Source organism: Schistocerca cancellata, chromosome 2 (assembly GCF_023864275.1).
Source record: "Schistocerca cancellata isolate TAMUIC-IGC-003103 chromosome 2, iqSchCanc2.1, whole genome shotgun sequence".
NCBI classification, from domain to species: domain Eukaryota; kingdom Metazoa; phylum Arthropoda; class Insecta; order Orthoptera; family Acrididae; genus Schistocerca; species Schistocerca cancellata.
Genome location: NC_064627.1, coordinates 863,067,528 through 863,085,667, shown reverse-complemented (window position 1 = coordinate 863,085,667; position 18,140 = coordinate 863,067,528). Strand labels below are relative to the sequence as shown.

The following is an 18,140-nucleotide window of genomic DNA, read 5'->3' as shown; positions in this document are numbered from 1 at the left end:
AGAGTTCTGTCAGACAGATTTTGAAGCGATTAAGGATGCTTTAGTTAATGCACCGTTGTTATGTCATCCTGACATGACGTCAGACTTTTGCCTAGTAACAGATGCAAGTTCCTATGGGCTCGGAGCATTTTTATTCCAAATTCATGTAGAAGATGAACAAACAGTCATCAAACCTATAAGTTTTGCTAGCCGCACTCTCACTGAATGCGAAAAGTCATATTCAGTGACCGAGCGCGAAACACTTGCCATAGTATGGGCGTTTCGCAAGTTTCGCTACTTTCTATGGGGAAAACGTACTAAGCTTTATACTGATCATCAAGCTCTTTCTTTCCTGCTATCATGCAAGTTATTACATCCACGTCTTGCACGCTGGTGTGCATCACTACAAGAATATGATTTTGATATTATATATATAAAAGGAGAATCCAACATTATAGCCGATGCTCTATCTCGTTTGCCACAAGGCCTACAAGAATTTTCAGATGTGACAGAACAAACATCAGATTTTAAAATTTTACTCATGTGTGACGGTACATTTGCAGCTTACTACAAAAACATGTGCAGGAAGTTAGCCATATTGCAGGACAATGATCCCAGGTGGATCCAGATAAAGAATAAATTACGTGCAGGAACAGACCCACATCTTGAAAAATATTACACGTTACACAAAGAAGTATTATTTCACCGACGAAACCCTGAATCACAGCATTGGTGTGTTTGCTTACCTGAAGCTCATGTTGATGATTTTATTTTATTTACACACAGAACTTGGGGACACTATGGTGTAACCAAATGTACAGATAAGATTATACAATATTGCTACTTTCCAAATTTAAGGCGAAGAGTATTGAGTAATATTAGGAAATGCATCATATGTCAGAAAGCCAAATATTCTAATCGCACAAGCATGAATGAATTGCACCCAATCATACCTAAGAGGCCATTACAGCTAATTTCTTTAGATATTGCAGGACCCTATCCACAAGCATGTGGAGGAATGAAATACATCCTTGCTGTGTTAGATGTTTTCACAAAGTATTTAAAATTATATGCTTTACGTTCAGTTTCTACCACTGCTATTACCAGACGTCTATTAACAGATTATTTTGTAAGAATAGGAAAACCTGAAGTTATGATCACGGATAGTGCAGCATATTTTACCAGTTTAAAATGGAAGACATTTATTGAAGAACAGAATGTTAAACATATTTTAATTTCAAGATTTCACGCAGCAGGTAACCCAGTAGAAAGAACATTTCGAGAATTTGGACAGTTTATGAGAACACACACACCAGAGAAGCACACAAAATGGGTAGAATACCTAGCACCATTTGAACAAATAGTGAACAATTTAACTCACATTTCTACTGGATACACACCAACTGAATTAATTAAGAATAAAACAGAAATAAATGAATGGACAGACCCTCTACCTAAATTTACAGCAACAACAAATCATGTTAGTTTAGAAGAAAAGGTAAGACAAGCTTACACAACATTATGTGACAAAGCTAAGGAAAGAAAGCAGAAATATGACAGAGGTGTCAGGAAAGCACAAACATTTCAAGTTGATGAGTTAGTTTTACTAAGAACACATCCTAAACCCACAAAACTGAAACATTTAAACAGGAAATGGCAGATCTTATACTCTGGACCATACCGAATTGCAAATATTCCACACCCTGGCTGTTATTCATTAGAATATCCATTAACACATAAACCTAGAGGTCTACATCCACACAGACATTTGAAAAAATACATACAGTAAAATGTTAGCTTCTGAGGAGAAGATAATTAATATGATATACAGTTATGATGAGGCTACATTTAAGTTATACAGATACTTACAATCTAATGAATGCAGGTAAGTCTAGAAAGCAATGTGAACCATCCAATAGCTAATAAGATATTTGGTTACAAGAGGAGTTGCTATTTAGGCATATACACATTAGAGGAGGCAGAGAACTGAACAGAATTATTTTCTTTAGGAGGCATGTGATAGTAGTAATGTTGATATGAGTGATGTGAGTGACTGAATGAGATGAGTGAATGTAATTTTAGTTTAATAAGAGGATAAATAGTAATATGGAGAGAGGTAAATGGAATATAAGATGAAAAAAGGGTATTATTATTATTGTTGTTGTTGAAGTAAAAAGTAAGTGGTGATGAATAAGAGGAAAAAATATATATATATATAATGCTGAGGAATAAGTATATGTTATTTTGTGAAGAATGAATAATGGATAGGTGAGAATGTTATGAGTAATTGAGAATATGTTGAGAGGAGAGAAACTAGATTTGAACGCTATATCACATGTACTCATGGAATACAGAATGAAAGTAATGGAAAGAATATTATTTATTGAAAGATTGGTATGCCTGAGATAATAACTTATGTGGTGTCTTATATATTCTTATAACTAAAGGTGAAAGTATAGATTTATGTGGAAAGAATTATTTACAGCAGCCACTGTTGGAAATATACCAGAAGATTTAAATCTATAACACTTTAACACTAATCTAATGGGAACTTGTAATAAAATTTTTGGAGTTATGTAGGCTTGACACTTCAGATTGGAAGAATTATTTAAGAGAACATATTTAGGAGTCATCTAATGACATAATTAAAGCTCATCTACTGAACTGAACTGATGCACCATTAAATAGAAAAAAGAATAAGGAGAAAACAAAACGTCAGTCCTCTGTTGCGGCTCATACTCTCATCCCTTCCTTAGAAAAATTTATACATGTTGATGAAATATTGGACATTATATAATTCGTGATTATCTGACAGTATGGAGAGACATACACAAATATTTATTTATGAATAGAATTTTACAGGCACCACAAGGTAACTACAGAATGGATATACAGCATGGAACGCAGCAGCAATTATCTAAGAAGATTTATTTATTTATTAAGTAAAACATTTAGTTATATTGCTTGACACTCATGAAAGGAAGGAGATGAACTACACAAACTTTATAGGAACATGATTGACTTGAACTATATATATATTATATATATATATATATATATATATATATATATATATATATATATATATATGTGTGTGTGTGTGTGTGTGTGTGTGTGTGTACACTTACCACACTGATGTACATACTTGTAGGATCCTAAGATATTTAGAGGGGCACCACTCTTAGAAGCGGTGATGGAGGGGTGCCACTCTCAGAAACGGCAATGATGGGGACACCACACTTGGAAGCGGTATTAGGTATAGGAACTGTTACGCTATATTAAGTTAACATGTAATTTTCTTTATCATATTTTATTTTGTGTGGTCCATTGTAGGGGATCACTTTACTGGTATTTGTGAAGTAGTCAGCAACCATCCCATGAACCTATCCTCCTACAGAGGGCTGTCTTGAAGCTTGAAATATGTGTAAATTTTATTCCAGGAGGCAAGATGAATTTTAAGTTGAATATTCTAGCGAGTTGCCACAATTATCTTCAAATGTTGCAAGTGTAACGGAAGAAAAAAAAAATGAGCTAACAAATAAAATGTATATTTCAATCTAAATGTAATGTAATTCACATGTCAGCACAATGATCTTGAATGTAACGCAAAAAAAAAGACTATATTTTTCATTTAATTCTGTATATGTACTATATGACAACAATGTATCTCATGTAATGATTAATTGTAAATATTTGTATGTTCATGTACTTATTGTATCGAGAAATGTATTTTAAGGAGATGTTAATGAACTGCAAAGGACTTGTGCATGTAGCACATGATTCATATAAATGGAACTGAAAATGCAAAGAAGAAACCAACGTGATGGAACACTGGTCAAGAAATATTTACGTAGTGTCAATATGCTTTGAAGTGTATGGTGTTGTGGAAGCCGGCAGGTCTTCAGGTTGGTGTAAAAGACAAGCTCATCACCTGTCGTAGGCAGTGAGGTGTTTCCTGTGCCCTCATTGACCATTTATACCCCGGTAGACGCCACCAAAATTCGACTGCTGGAGATCACAATTTCGTGTTGACAGATTGAACAAACTTTGGATTTTCTTCAAGTCACACGTAAGAGATCCAGGCAGTACACACACACTCAGAATCCGATACTACGTTTAAAGACATTGGAGCAATATAATAGAAACATTTACTGTTCGAATTAATTCCATTGTAAACATGAATCATGTGGACTGAATTCAAATTTCAAACGCTGTGCTAAGCAACGATACTACGCTGCAATTCAAAGACATTAATGTTACGACTCCTAAAGAAGATACACACCAAAAAGACTGTATACAAAGACTGATATGCAAAGCGCATTGTGCTCAGAAATATTTTTTGTAATATGTAAATTTCTTATTTTCTCATATATGTATGTATCTATGTAAATTTTCTATACTGCCACGCTCGCTTGCGGAGCGTCTCAGTAGAGGAGGCATTGTAATGGTACTTTGACTTCCGCAAAGTTATAATTTACGACCGCGCACGCAGAAGAGCGCTGCGCCAGCGACCGATTTTATAAATAATTTTGTTCTTTTTTTTACTTTTGCGTAGTTTTTTGTTTTTAAGAACTAAAGGAGGACTCTCTCTCTCTCTTGTCTTGATACGAAAGACGTGTATTTTTCGGCGACGTTGAATGTGCTTTTGGTGAAAATTAAAATTACATTTCAAAGTGATGTTGTTTCAATAGTTAATGAGAAGATAATAAAATAAAAAGGTAACACTACAGAAGGGAGGGGACAATATTGTATGTAAGTGCGTCATAGATCACAAGCAGACAACAAGGGAGATAACACGAACTAAATTTGTCAAAATGGAATGATTATTTTGTAGATTCGACAAAATTGTGGATGACAATACTGGATACGACTTTATTTATTTATTCGAGTCAGAAGCATGGATACTGCCGGAAAAATAGTACACCTGGAAAATGACGTCGTTTTTGATCCGCTGGCGGCCTATGCCACCTGGGGGGTAGCAGATGTACTGATAATGGTTTCAAGGTCGTTCGCCAACAGATAGCGTAGTGTCGTAGCTACCAGAGCACCATCTGTGTCCACACTTTAGTAGGGAATGCTCACAGCCAGAAGGCTCAGTGTGGTGCAGACGTGTAAAGCAAGCAGGAAAACATCCCACAGAGATGCACTCGTGCTTCCTACAGTCAACTGAGCGAATTTGAAAGGGGTCAAATTGCGACCTTCCGATGGGCGAGATAGTCCTTGCCACACAAATTGGACAAGCTGCACCTGTTGTGCAACAATGCTGGTGTCAGTGGTCACGTGATCATTCTCACACCCGTAGACGAGGTTCTGGACATCCACGCAGCACAGACGCTGACCAGGATCGTCGTATTGTATGGGCATCAGTGGCAGACCGTGCAGCTATCACAGCTCAAATAAGAGGGCTTGTGAAGCCAGACGTGTCAACACCAACTATTGCGAACTAGTTATTAGCAGTGTGACTGCAGGCAGTCACACCTCTAGTCCGTCTTCCATTCACGCCACTGCGCCGACGTGCATGGCTCTACTGGTGCAGTTAGAGAACCTCGTGGAAGATGGGATGACGCGACGTGGTCGTCAGCGATGAAAGCTGATTCTGCCTGCTCGAAAATGATGGTCGTTTGCACGTGCGACCTGGACCTGGTAAGGACCGTCTCGTAGAGTGCATTCATACAAAACACATTGGTCCCATCTCAGGCCATATCGTCTGGGTTGCGATAAGTTACAACTCTTGTTGACCTTTGATGTTTCTAGAGGGGGTGCTAACCAGTGCTTGGTATGTGCAGATCATTGTTAGACCTGTTCTTTTGCCGTTTTTGCAGCAGGAAGGTGATGTGTTGTTACATCAGGATAATGCTAGCCAACACACTTCCGTGAAACTAAACCTGCTCTGTAAGATGTGCGGCAACTTCCCTAGCAAGCAATTTTCTCCAATCGAGCATGTTTGGGATATGATGGGACGAGAGGTGGCTCGTGCGACTCGTCAGCCAACGACTCACACAGAACTACGTGAACAGATCGAGCGAGCGTGACATAACGTATCCCAGGACAGTATTTGCCATCTGTACGATCGACTGGATGCCAGAGTCAGCGCCAACATTGCTACCTGTGGAGGCTACGCCACGTACTACACTACCGGGCATTAAAATTGCTACACCACGAAGATGACGTGCTACAGACGCGAAATTTAAACGACAGGAAAGAGATGCAGTGATATGTAAATGATTAGCTTTTCAAAGCATTCACACAAGGTTGGCGCCGGTGGCGACACCTACAACGTGCTGACATGAGGAAAGTTTCCAACCGATTTCTCATACACAAACAGCAGTTCACCGGCCTTGCCTGGTGAAACGTTGTTGTGGTGTCTTGTGTAAGGAGGATAAATGCGTAACATCACGTTTCCGACTTTGATAAAGGTCGGATGGTAGCCTATCGCGATTGCGGTTTATCGTATCGCGACAATGCTGCTCGCGTTCGTCGAGATCCAATGACTCTTAGCAGAATATTGAATCGGTGGGTTCAGGAGGGTAATACGGAACGCTGTGCTGGATCCCAACGGCCTCGTATCACTAGCAGTCGAGATGACAGGCATCTTATCCGCATGGCTGTAACGGACCGTGCAGCCACGTCCCGATACCTGAGTCAACAGATGGGGGCGTTTGGAAGACAACAACCATCTGCACGAACAGTTCGATGACGTTCGCAGCAGCATGGACTATCAGCTCAGAGACCGTGGCTGCGGTTACCCTTGACGCTGCATCACTGACAGGAGCGCCTGCGATGGTGTACTCAACGACGAACCTGGGTGCACTAATGGCAAAACGTCATTTTTTCGGGTGAATCCAGGTTCTGTTTACAGCATCGTGATGGTCGCATCCGTGTTTGGCGACATTGTGGTGAACGCACATTGGAAGCGTGTATTCGTCATCGCCATACTGGCGTATGACCCGGCGTGTTGGTATGGGGTGCCATTGGTTACACGTCTCGGTCACCTCTTTTTTGCATTGACGGCACTTTGAACAGTGGACGTTACATTTCAGAAGTGTTACGACCCGTGGCTTTACCCTTCATTCGATTCCTGCGAAACCCTACATTTCAGCAGGGTAATGCACGACCGCATGTTGCAGGTCCTGTACGGGCCTTTCTGGATACACAAAATGTTCGACTGCTGCCCTGGATAGCACATTCTCCAGATCTCTCACCAATTGAAAACGTCTGGTCAATGGTGGCCGAGCAACTGGCTCGTCACAATACGCCAGTCATTACTCTTGACGGACGAACTGTGGTATCGTGTTGAAGCTGCATGGGCAGCTGTACCTGTACACGCCAGCTCTGTTTGACTCAATGCCCAGGCGTATCATGACCGTTATTACGGGCAGAGGTGGTTGTTCTGGGTACTGATTTCTCAGGATATATGCACCCAAATTGCGTGAAAATGTGATCACATATCAGTTCTAGTATAATATATTTGTCCGATGAATAACCGCTTATCATCTGCATTTCTTCTTGGTGTAGCAACTTTAATGGCCAGTAGTGTAATATGGGTGTTTCAGTATCTCAGAACCGCTAGTGCTATTGATCCGTAAATGTAATCACTTCATGTATATGCACTGTTGCAACAATGAATCTTGAGTGAACTGGAAATCTATCAAATGGTGTACTAATTTTTTTCCGGCAGTGTAGGTAGGATTCTATAAATTTACAATTTCGGATAGTTAAATAGAATGAATATACACAATACAAGATTGAAATCCAACAATCTTTGCCCAGAAAAGAGCAGCTACAGCATTTTCTTGTGCCTTGAACAACTTCTCCTTCTTGCAAGAATCATGGCAACATAACCACTGACACAGATCATCCAGTTATTCCTTGAATACAAGAACTATATGCTAATATAAAAGATGGAGCTATCTCTTATAATAGATGAGGTTTTGGATGAACATGGTGAAACGGTGTGGTAGCCTGAATATGGAACTCACCTTGTAGGCATGGCATTCGGGTTATCTTAGAAGAGATGCTGGTACGTATGCTGAGTTAGCTGATGGATTCACCTTGTAGTTCATTAGTTTTCAGTTGAGCATAGAGAAAGTCAGTGTTCTCAGTACAGATGTTGAGGCCGAACTCTAGTTATAGATCAATGAGAGGTCCACCTTATACATCATGAGGTTCTTGATGATGATCATGGAGGTAGTGCTCTTTATGCTGATGAAAGGACAGCCTTGCCTTGTGGTTCTTGAATATCTGGCTGTCGTAGGGTTTTCATGGATGGTTGATTCACCTTCTAAACAATAGTTTTCAGGATAACCACGACAAAGATGCTGAAATGTATGCTGTCTTGGTTGGTGTACTCTCCTTGCACGTCTATTACATATAAAAAAACGTGTTTGTGTAATACTTTCTGTAAATAAATATGAAAAGAGAATCCCTTATTTATGACGTGGAGGCTGACGCAACGCACACAGCAGTCTTCAGTCATTGTCCTTGTCTTGTTTCAACCAGGCCGCTTATACGGTATCTTAGGAGAAGTGACTGGCGATATAACGCGGAAAGTAAAGTGAAGTGTTTGTTCTCGTTCGGAACAATATGTTGCTGAATTTACTGGCATCTTTACAAGTGATGGAAGAATTCTGTTTTGTTAAAATGTGGGAAATCAATAAATGCAGACCAGTGATCTCTAGTCTTTGCGGTATTTGGCAGATAGTAAATAAGGAATGACCGCTAGACAAGTTCAGAAGCAGCTTCCTCTTCACAAACATTAGTTTCAATAAGTTCCGAATATTTTGTAGTTTTATGCAACACTTTTTTTCGTGTGATGTTTCTTTATATAAACTGAGAGGTCCAGAGCTTAGATATTTTCTTACAAAATATACAAATTTTGAAACACCAGAAGAATCAACATTAATAGAATTGCATGTGCCTGCCTGTTACGAAGAAATGCTCAGAAAGGTCAGACCACAGTGTCAACATAAAAAAAACTGAGTACGCATTGACAAAGACTCTAGCGGTAGGAAAGGGGAAATGTTGTGGTTGGTGTGCTATAAAATGGTGATATAGTTTCCAAGCGGCGTTTTCTATTAGCATATAAAGAAATATTATCATTGAATAACGCAACAATGGCTCGTTTATTCAACGAATTTACGGAGATGTTATGGCCTAATAGGGTGAAATTTCATAGTGTTTTACCATCACTTATGGCTGCTGCTCCATAAATGAAGACGGCAGCCGAAGGCCTTTCTGAAGCTTCCAACACATGATATACCTAACTTGTGCAGTATATGATTTAGACAAATTATGTGAGCAGATACATACATTGTAACTGAAATTTGATAGTGTTTTACCCTCACTTACGGCTGCTACTCCATAAATGAAGAAGGCAGCCGAAGGCCTTTCTGAAGCTTCCCACACATGATATACCTAATTTGTGCAGTATATGATGTAGACAAATTATGTGAGCAGACAGATACATTGTAACTGAAATTTGATAGTGTTTTACTCTCACTTGGGGCTGCTACTCCATAAATGAAGAAGGCAGCCAAAGGCCTTTATGAAGCTTCCCACACATGACATACCAAACTTGTGTAGTATATGACTTAGACAAATTATGTGAGTAGATACATACACTGTATCCTAAAGTGGACAAATTGATCTCAAGTGGCAAGAAGGTGTTTGTGAAAGTGTTAACAAGAATTGATTTGTTCAGAGGCAAAACCCCACATTTTACTCTCTTCCATGTAGACCCACAGTTACTCGTTGGGGGACATGGTTAAATGCAGCAGTGCATTATGCAAACAGTTTTGAAAACTTTAGATAGTTGATTGAGGAACTAAACAAGGATGACGCCTCTTCAGTTGAAATTCTTCAGAACTTAGTCAGAAACAGTGCACTAAAAATGAATTGTCTTATGTATGTGCAAATTTGATTTTTTTTTGTTTTAATCTATCGAAGAATTAGAAACGTCAACCAGCTTATTAACTTAGACAGTCAATGAAGTGCATGACATTCAGAAAAAAATTAATTCACACAAACACCTAAAAGCGAAAGCTATTAAACAGAAATTTAAAAATGTGCTCGAAAAGAATGATGGATTTCATATTATGTGTAAAATTGCCAAGGTTTTGAAAGGAGAAGTAGATGTTGGTGAACCTGAAAATATGTGTGCCAGTAACTTCCCTTAATGAAACGTGCAAGACTATCATTATGTGATGCTGAAAAGTTCTTATTCCGCCAGTGTGCATTGTTTCAAGACAACTGACATCGGTATGTGAGGAAAACTTGAAGAAAATTTTCGTAGTTCACTGCAACAGTGAGTTTTTCAATCCAACACTGCGTCAGCATGACATGTGAGTGATTTTTCAACATAAGCATTTACAATTTTGTAATAGTGAAAAACAATATTTTCCTATTTTTTGCAATTTTTTATATTTTTCTTATACAAAAAATTAAAATATTTTAAAGTTTTTAGCACATAAAAATCTATTCACTGGTTGTGAGGCTCCAGGGGACCAAAATGGTGATGGTAGGGTGTATTTTGTCCCGGATGAGGGCTCACCTCGCAGCATTTCATGAAGTTTTGCATGCACGTGGTGGAGATGATAGCGTGGATAATGTCCTTGTGGGTGGACTCACCTTGTAGATCATGAGGTTCTGAGTGACCACGGTGGAGATGGTGGTGGCCACGTAGAATAGGAACATGAGCGGCTCCACTGTCACGTAACGGGACGCCCACTTCACGGCGCCCACCACCACCGGCTGCATCCTACGCAACAACGACAAGAACAACAACATCAGCACAACATACCATTACACGAAACATGACGCTTCTTGTTTAATCATCATTTCAACTTTGTATGTCGATATCCCTGTTTCAGTTTTTATTATTGGTAAGATATTGGTACATGGTAAAGCACTACAAAATATTTACTGTTCTGTTTGGTTTTTGCAAATATTCTACGTCCATTTATGAGACTGACAAGAGTAAATCAACACTTTACATTGTATAGGAATTGTTTGTCTGTTGTTGGGACAAATGAACGTGCTGAAAGCTTAGGTTGGGGTTGTTTGGGGAAGGAGACCAGACAGCGAGGTCATCGGTCTCATCGGATTGGGGAAGGACGGGGAAGGAAGTTGGCCGTGCCCTTTGAAAGGAACCATCCCAGCATTTGCCTGGAACGATTTGGGGAAATCACGGAAAACATAAATCAGGATGGCCGGACGCGGGATTGAACCGTCGTTCTCCCGAATGCGAGTTCAGTATCTAACCACTGCGCCACCTTGCTCGGTAAAAGCTTAGGTATTAAATACATTACGTAAATTAGATTTCAGAGATGTGCTGCTAGTATCGTAACGGGAAGGTACAGCATATATCAAGGTGTAACACAGATGCTTAAAGGAGAATCTTTGGAAGAAAGACGGCGTTGTTCTTGGGAAATCATGTTGGGAAAATTTAAAGTAATTGTATTCAACGAAGACTGTATGACGAATATGCTGCCATTATCGTAAACAAAGTGATTCCGTGATGATGATACTATCGTAAACATAGTAATTCCGTGGTGATGATACAAACTCTCAGAGATTATGGAGAAGGGTAAATGTATCAGTTTGGTCCGGAAACGACCGAATCGAAAGTTGTAAGTGGAAATCTACCCTCGTTTCGCATTAGCCTTGCGCAAGGCTCGAACTAAGGGTTCCAGCTTCTGAATCATGATCATGAACTCCCGCTGAATACTCCCCAACACCCTCAGATAATTTCCCGTGTTGATGGGCTAGAAACAGTGCGCGTAGCTTGATGCCAGAGAGACCGATAATCCTAACTCCACGAAGCAGTAATAATCACTTCAGTTCATCTGTACAAGTTTCACAAACTGCTACATTTACAACAGTCATTCAAAAAGGTGTCTCCCAGTGTCACTACAGACATGGCATCGTCGCATAAAGTTCTGTTATAGTCCTTCTACACTGTTCAGTCACATTAATGTGATCCCCTGTTAAAAGCCTCAATACTCACGTTTTGCAGCGCGGAATGTTGCGAGAAGTGAAGGAAGAAAGTCATCGAGGTTCTGGAAGGTAACGACAGGGATATGCAGCCCTGCCGAATTCAGTACGTGGTCAGCTATGTTACCTTTCTTGGCTGAGGATGCATGGTGTGTACAGCCTGATCGAGGTCGTCCCACAGGTTTTCAGTTGGGTTTAAATCGGGAGATTATGGGGGCCATTGGAGTACAGTACACTCATCCTGATTCTCTTTGAACCATACAATGTGGGTTACGTGACATGCCGCATTGGCCAGCTGGTAGATGACATTGTTCAGAGGAGAAAAAACTGTACGTAAGGGTGGATATGGTCCCCAAGGATAGACTCGTACTTGTGTTGATCCACTGTGTCTTCCTAAATGATGAGACCACCCAGGGAATGCCACAGAAACATTATCCAGCCCATAGCGCTCCCTCCTCCGGGCTGGACGATTGTTGCATGATGTTTGCTTTCGGACGTTTCACGCATATCTGCCAATGGCCATCTGTCCGATGGAGTATAAAATTGATTCATCTGAAAAGGCTGCATGGGGGCTTAATTTAATTATGATTGCAAATATTTTTTAGTAGCTGTGAGTCCGTTTACGCAATGTCGTAAACGGTTGGCCTGACAAGTAATTGTACGCAATCTGACTGCATGGAACAACAACAAAGAATGAAATGAAATTTTCGTTAACACAGTTAATTAATTAAGTCCCCAGCAACTATAAAATCTACGAAGCCAACAGAGCACAAGTGTAGCTGTTCTGTGTGTGGTAGTATGACTCAACGCACATCTGGCACGGTTCTTCTTCAACAAGACAAGAATTTTTTAAATACCAATTATACTGACGTGATAAAAGAAAATTAGAAATACTATAATTGCGTAAGGAAAGCAGAATTACACTCTAATACAAGAACACAAGCCAGATGCTTTGCTGACTGAACCTGTAATGATGCATTATTTGAGATACAGAAATAATAAAAAGAAAAAAAACAGGGAATTTGTTACCTTAATATATTGACGAAATGCACTCTGATCATTACAATATCTCCATTAGAATAACATCTGCTATCTCTCCCATCAAATAACTGCATAAAACATGGAACAAACACTCCCTACTACCACATATCCACTCCGACTTCACGACAAGCAGTGTCCACCACAACTTCTCGGCAAGAACTCTCCACTACATCTGAACAAGAACCGCCTAGCACCGCTTCTCGACAAGAACTGCCTGCCGCTACTTCTCAATAATCACTGCCAGTGGAGGCGGCGGGACAATACTCTCTGGCGCGATCTTTGGCGCTGTGGCTCAGTGTAGCCACCTTTCAAGGCCACCTGTCGCCACTCAGTCGACGTTCAGTATGGTACTGACAAGCAAATTCCAGCCTTTGTCTCCAATGAACAGCGTACATGAACTTGGTGTCTGCTGCAGAGGCCCATATGCAGCAACGTTTGCTGAATGGCCGCTGAGGAGACACAGTTGGTAGCCCCTTGTTTCGTCTGGGCGGCCAATTGCTCGACAGTTGCACATCTGGTCGCTCGTACACATCTTCGCAGCCGTCATTCACCCGTGTCATCTATGGCCCGTGGTGCATCACAGCTGCATTGGCTACAATTTTGGATAGTGCAATTTTGCAATCCACGGTATACTTTAATCACAGTGAACTTTCCAGTTTCAGAAATTCTTCCACAACCGTCCGAAAGAAAATGATCGTGTCCTTTTGGAAGTCAGAAAATCGCTCCGTTCCTCCCTCTTGAACTGGGTCACGACCAGTCGGGCGCGGCACGTAGAGGCCACTGCCGTTGCGTTGTCATCCTGGAGAGAAGTCTGTCAGCATGTAATTGGCTGACATCTTCTTGACAGCCCTCCCCGCTATCTCGTTCCGACTGACTTGCCGGCGCTTGACTTGAGCCATAACAGTTACTGCATACAGTGCACAGCAAAATGACGTTACCCAAAACCGAGGTAGCTCTGGTGCATCATATGTGTACAGGCGAATAGTCGTGGAACTGTTGAGCAAGTGACAGCCCAAATGAACCAAAGGGCTGCCAACAGTGCCTCCTCGATGACAGTTCGCCGAATATTACTGTGTATGGGCCTCTGCAGCAGGTGCCTCGCTCATGCACCTACGCTGACTGCTATTCATGAGAGATGAAAGCTGGAATTCGCATGGCAGTGCCACAACTGGACGTCCACTGAGTGGCCACAGGTGACCTTTTTAAATGAATCATGTTTTATGCTCCACGAGACAGAGAGCCATTGGTTTGTACGGCGCTGCAACAATCGTCGGAAGAGTTCAGGCCAGAGAAGGGAGCGTTATGGTCTGGAGAATGTTTTAGTGGCATTCCCTGAATGATCTCGTAATTCTGTAAGGCACAGTGGATCAACTCATATACAGGGTGTTACAAAACAGGAAACATTCCTCACACACAAAGAAAGAAAATATGTTATGTGGACATGTGTCCGGAAACGCTTACTTTCCATGGTAGACCTCATTTTATTACTTCTCTTCAAATCACATTAATCATGGAATGGAAACACACAGCAACAGAACGTACCAGCGTGACTCCAAACACTTTGTTACAGGAAATGTTCAAAATGTCCTCCGTTAGCGAGGATACATGCATCCACCCTCCGTCGCATGGAATCCCTGATACGCTGATGCAGCTCTGGAGAATGGCGTATTGTATCACAGCTGTCCACAATACGAGCACGAAGAGTCTCTACATTTGGTACCGGGGTTGCGTAGACAAGAGCTTTCAAATGCCCCCATAAATGAAAGTCAAGAGGGTTGAGGTCAGGAGAGCGTGGAGGCCATGGATTTGGTCCGCCTCTACCAATCCATCGGTCACCGAATCTGTTGTTGAGAAGCGTACGAACATTTCGGCTGAAATGTGCAGGAGCTCCATCGTGCATGAACCACATGTTGTGTCGTACTTGTAAAGGCACATGTTCTAGCAGCACAGGTAGAGTATCCCGTATGAAATCATGATAACGTGCTCCATTGAGCGTAGGTGGAAGAACATGGGGCCCAATCAAGACATCACCAACAATGCCTGCCCAAACGTTCACAGAAAATCTGTGTTGATGACGTGATTGCACAATTGCGTGCGGATTCTCGTCAGCCCACACATGTCGATTATGAAAATTTACAATTTGATCACGTTGGAATGAAGCCTCATCCGTAAAGAGAACATTTGCACTGAAATGAGGATTGACATATTATTGGATGAACCATTCGCAGAAGTGTACCCGTGGAGGCCAATCAGCTGCTGATAGTGCCTGCACACGCTGTACACGGTACGGAAACAACTGGTTCTCCCGTGGCACTCTCCATACAGTGACGTGGTCAACGTTACCTTGTACAGCAGCAACTTTTCTGACGCTGACATTAGGGTTATCGTCAACTGCAAGAACAATTGCCTCGTCCATTGTAGGTGTCCTCGTCGTTCCAGGTCTTCCCCAGTCGCGAGTCATAGGCTGGAATGTTCCGTGCTCCCTAAGACGCCGATCAATTGCTTCGAACGTCTTCCTGTCGGGACACCTTCGTTCTGGAAATCTGTCTCGATACAAACGTACCGCGCCATGGCTATTGCCCCGTGCTAATCCATACATCAAATGTGCATCGGCCAACTCCGCATTTGTAAACATTGGACTGACTGCAAAACCACGTTCGTGATGAACACTAACCTGTTGATGCTACGTACTGATGTGCTTGATGCTAGTACTGTAGAGCAATGAGTCGCATGTCAACACAAGCAACGAAGTCAAGATTACCTTACTTCAATTGGGCCAACTGTCGTTGAATCGAGGAAGTACAGTACATACTGACGAAACTAAAATGAGCTCTAACATGGAAATTAAGCGTTCCGGACACATGTCCACATAACATCTTTTCTGTATTTGTGTGTGAGGAATGTTTCCTGAAATTTTGGCCGTACCTTTTTGTAACACCCTGTATGCTTCTAACTTTGCCGATCATGTCTGCCCCTACAAGCAGTTTGTTTTTTCCTCAGCACGATGGCATCTACCAGCAGGACAGCTCATGTATGCATCTATCTTTGGGGATCATGTCTGCCCCTACATGCATTTTGTTTTTTCCTCTGCACGATGGTATCTACCAGCAGGACAACTCACGTATTCATCTATCTTGGGTATCATGTCTGCCCATACATGTATTTTGTTCTCTCCTCTGCATGATGGCATCTACCAGCAGGACAACTCATGTATGCATCTACACTCCTGGAAATGGAAAAAAGAACACATTGACACCGGTGTGTCAGACCCACCATACTTGCTCCGGACACTGCGAGAGGGCTGTACAAGCAATGATCACACGCACGGCACAGCGGACACACCAGGAACCGCGGTGTTGGCCGTCGAATGGCGCTAGCTGCGCAGCATTTGTGCACCGCCGCCGTCAGTGTCAGCCAGTTTGCCGTGGCATACGGAGCTCCATCGCAGTCTTTAACACTGGTAGCATGCCGCGACAGCGTGGACGTGAACCGTATGTGCAGTTGACGGACTTTGAGCGAGGGCGTATTGTGGGCATTCGGGAGGCCGGGTGGACGTACCGCCGAATTGCTCAACACGTGGGGCGTGAGGTCTCCACAGTACATCGATGTTGTCGCCAGTGGTCAGCGGAAGGTGCACGTGCCCATCGACCTGGGACCGGACCGCAGCGACGCACGGATGTACGCCAAGACCGTAGGATCCTACGCAGTGCCGTAGGGGACCGCACCGCCACTTCCCAGCAAATTAGGGACGCTGTTGCTCCTGGGGTATCGGCGAGGACCATTCGCAACCGTCTCCATGAAGCTGGGCTACGGTCCCGCACACCGTTAGGCCGTCTTCCGCTCACGCCCCAACATCGTGCAGCCCGCCTCCAGTGGTGTCGCGACAGGCGTGAATGGAGGGACGAATGGAGACGTGTCGTCTTCAGCGATGAGAGTCGCTTCTGCCTTGGTGCCAATGATGGTCGTATGCGTGTTTGGCGCCGTGCAGGTGAGCGCCACAATCAGGACTGCATACGACCGAGACACACAGGGCCAACACCCGGCATCATGGTGTGGGGAGCGATCTCCTACACTGGCCGTACACGACTGGTGATCGTCGAGGGGACACTGAATAGTGCACGGTACATCCAAACCGTCATCGAACCCATCGTTCTACCATTCCTAGACCGGCAAGGGAACTTGCTGTTCCAACAGGACAATGCACGTCCGCATGTATCCCGTGCCACCCAACGTGCTCTAGAAGGTGTAAGTCAACTACCCTGGCCAGCAAGATCTCCGGATCTGTCCCCCATTGAGCATGTTTGGGACTGGATGAAGCGTCGTCTCACGCGGTCTGCACGTCCAGCACGAACGCTGGTCCAACTGAGGCGCCAGGTGGAAATGGCATGGCAAGCCGTTCCACAGGACTACATCCAGCATCTCTACGATCGTCTCCATGGGAGAATAGCAGCCTGCATTGCTGCGAAAGGTGGATACTAGTGTACTAGTACTAGTGCCGACATTGTGCATGCTCTGTTGCCTGTGTCTATGTGCCTGTGGTTCTGTCAGTGTGATCATGTGATGTATCTGACCCCAGGAATGTGTCAATAATGTTTCCCCTTCCTGGGACAATGAATTCACGGTGTTCTTATTTCAGTTTCCAGGAGTGTATCTTTGGGGATCATGTCTGCCCATATATGCATTTTGATTTTTCCCCTGCACGATGGCATCTACCAGCAGGACAGCTCATGTATGCATCTATCTTTGGGGATCATGTCTGCCCTCACATGCATTTTGTTTGTTCTCCTCGGCACCATGGCATCTACCAGCAGGGCAACGCAACGTGTCACACAGCCTACAGTGTACGGGCGTGGTTCGAAGAGCACCAGGATGAGTTTTACCGTACTCCCCTGTTCACCAGACTGTCCGACTTTATAACCCCATCTAGAACGCGCGAGACATCTTCGATCGGGCTGCTCGCGCCATGGAACTGTAGCGCAGCTGGTCATAGCACTAACTGTCTCCCTGCACGTCTGGCTACGGTCCCTGCTGCAAAAAGTGGTTATTTAGGCTTTTGGCAGGCGGTCACATTACTGTGAGTGGAGCACTGGACTGTGTATGTTAACTGGAATACATTTTTTTTAAATTCT

General features: G+C 42.8%; 1 protein-coding gene across 1 annotated transcript in view; it reads right to left on the bottom strand.

The window, feature by feature from the left end:
* The window catches only part of LOC126159423 (uncharacterized), a 196,226-nt gene that overhangs the window by 71,164 nt on the left and 106,922 nt on the right, over positions 1 to 18,140 (bottom strand). The window contains exon 2 of the mRNA XM_049916524.1: positions 10,606 to 10,735. Coding sequence (XP_049772481.1) covers positions 10,606 to 10,734 — 129 coding nt within the window. The 5' untranslated portion in view covers position 10,735. The remainder of the gene's footprint in view (positions 1 to 10,605; positions 10,736 to 18,140) is intronic.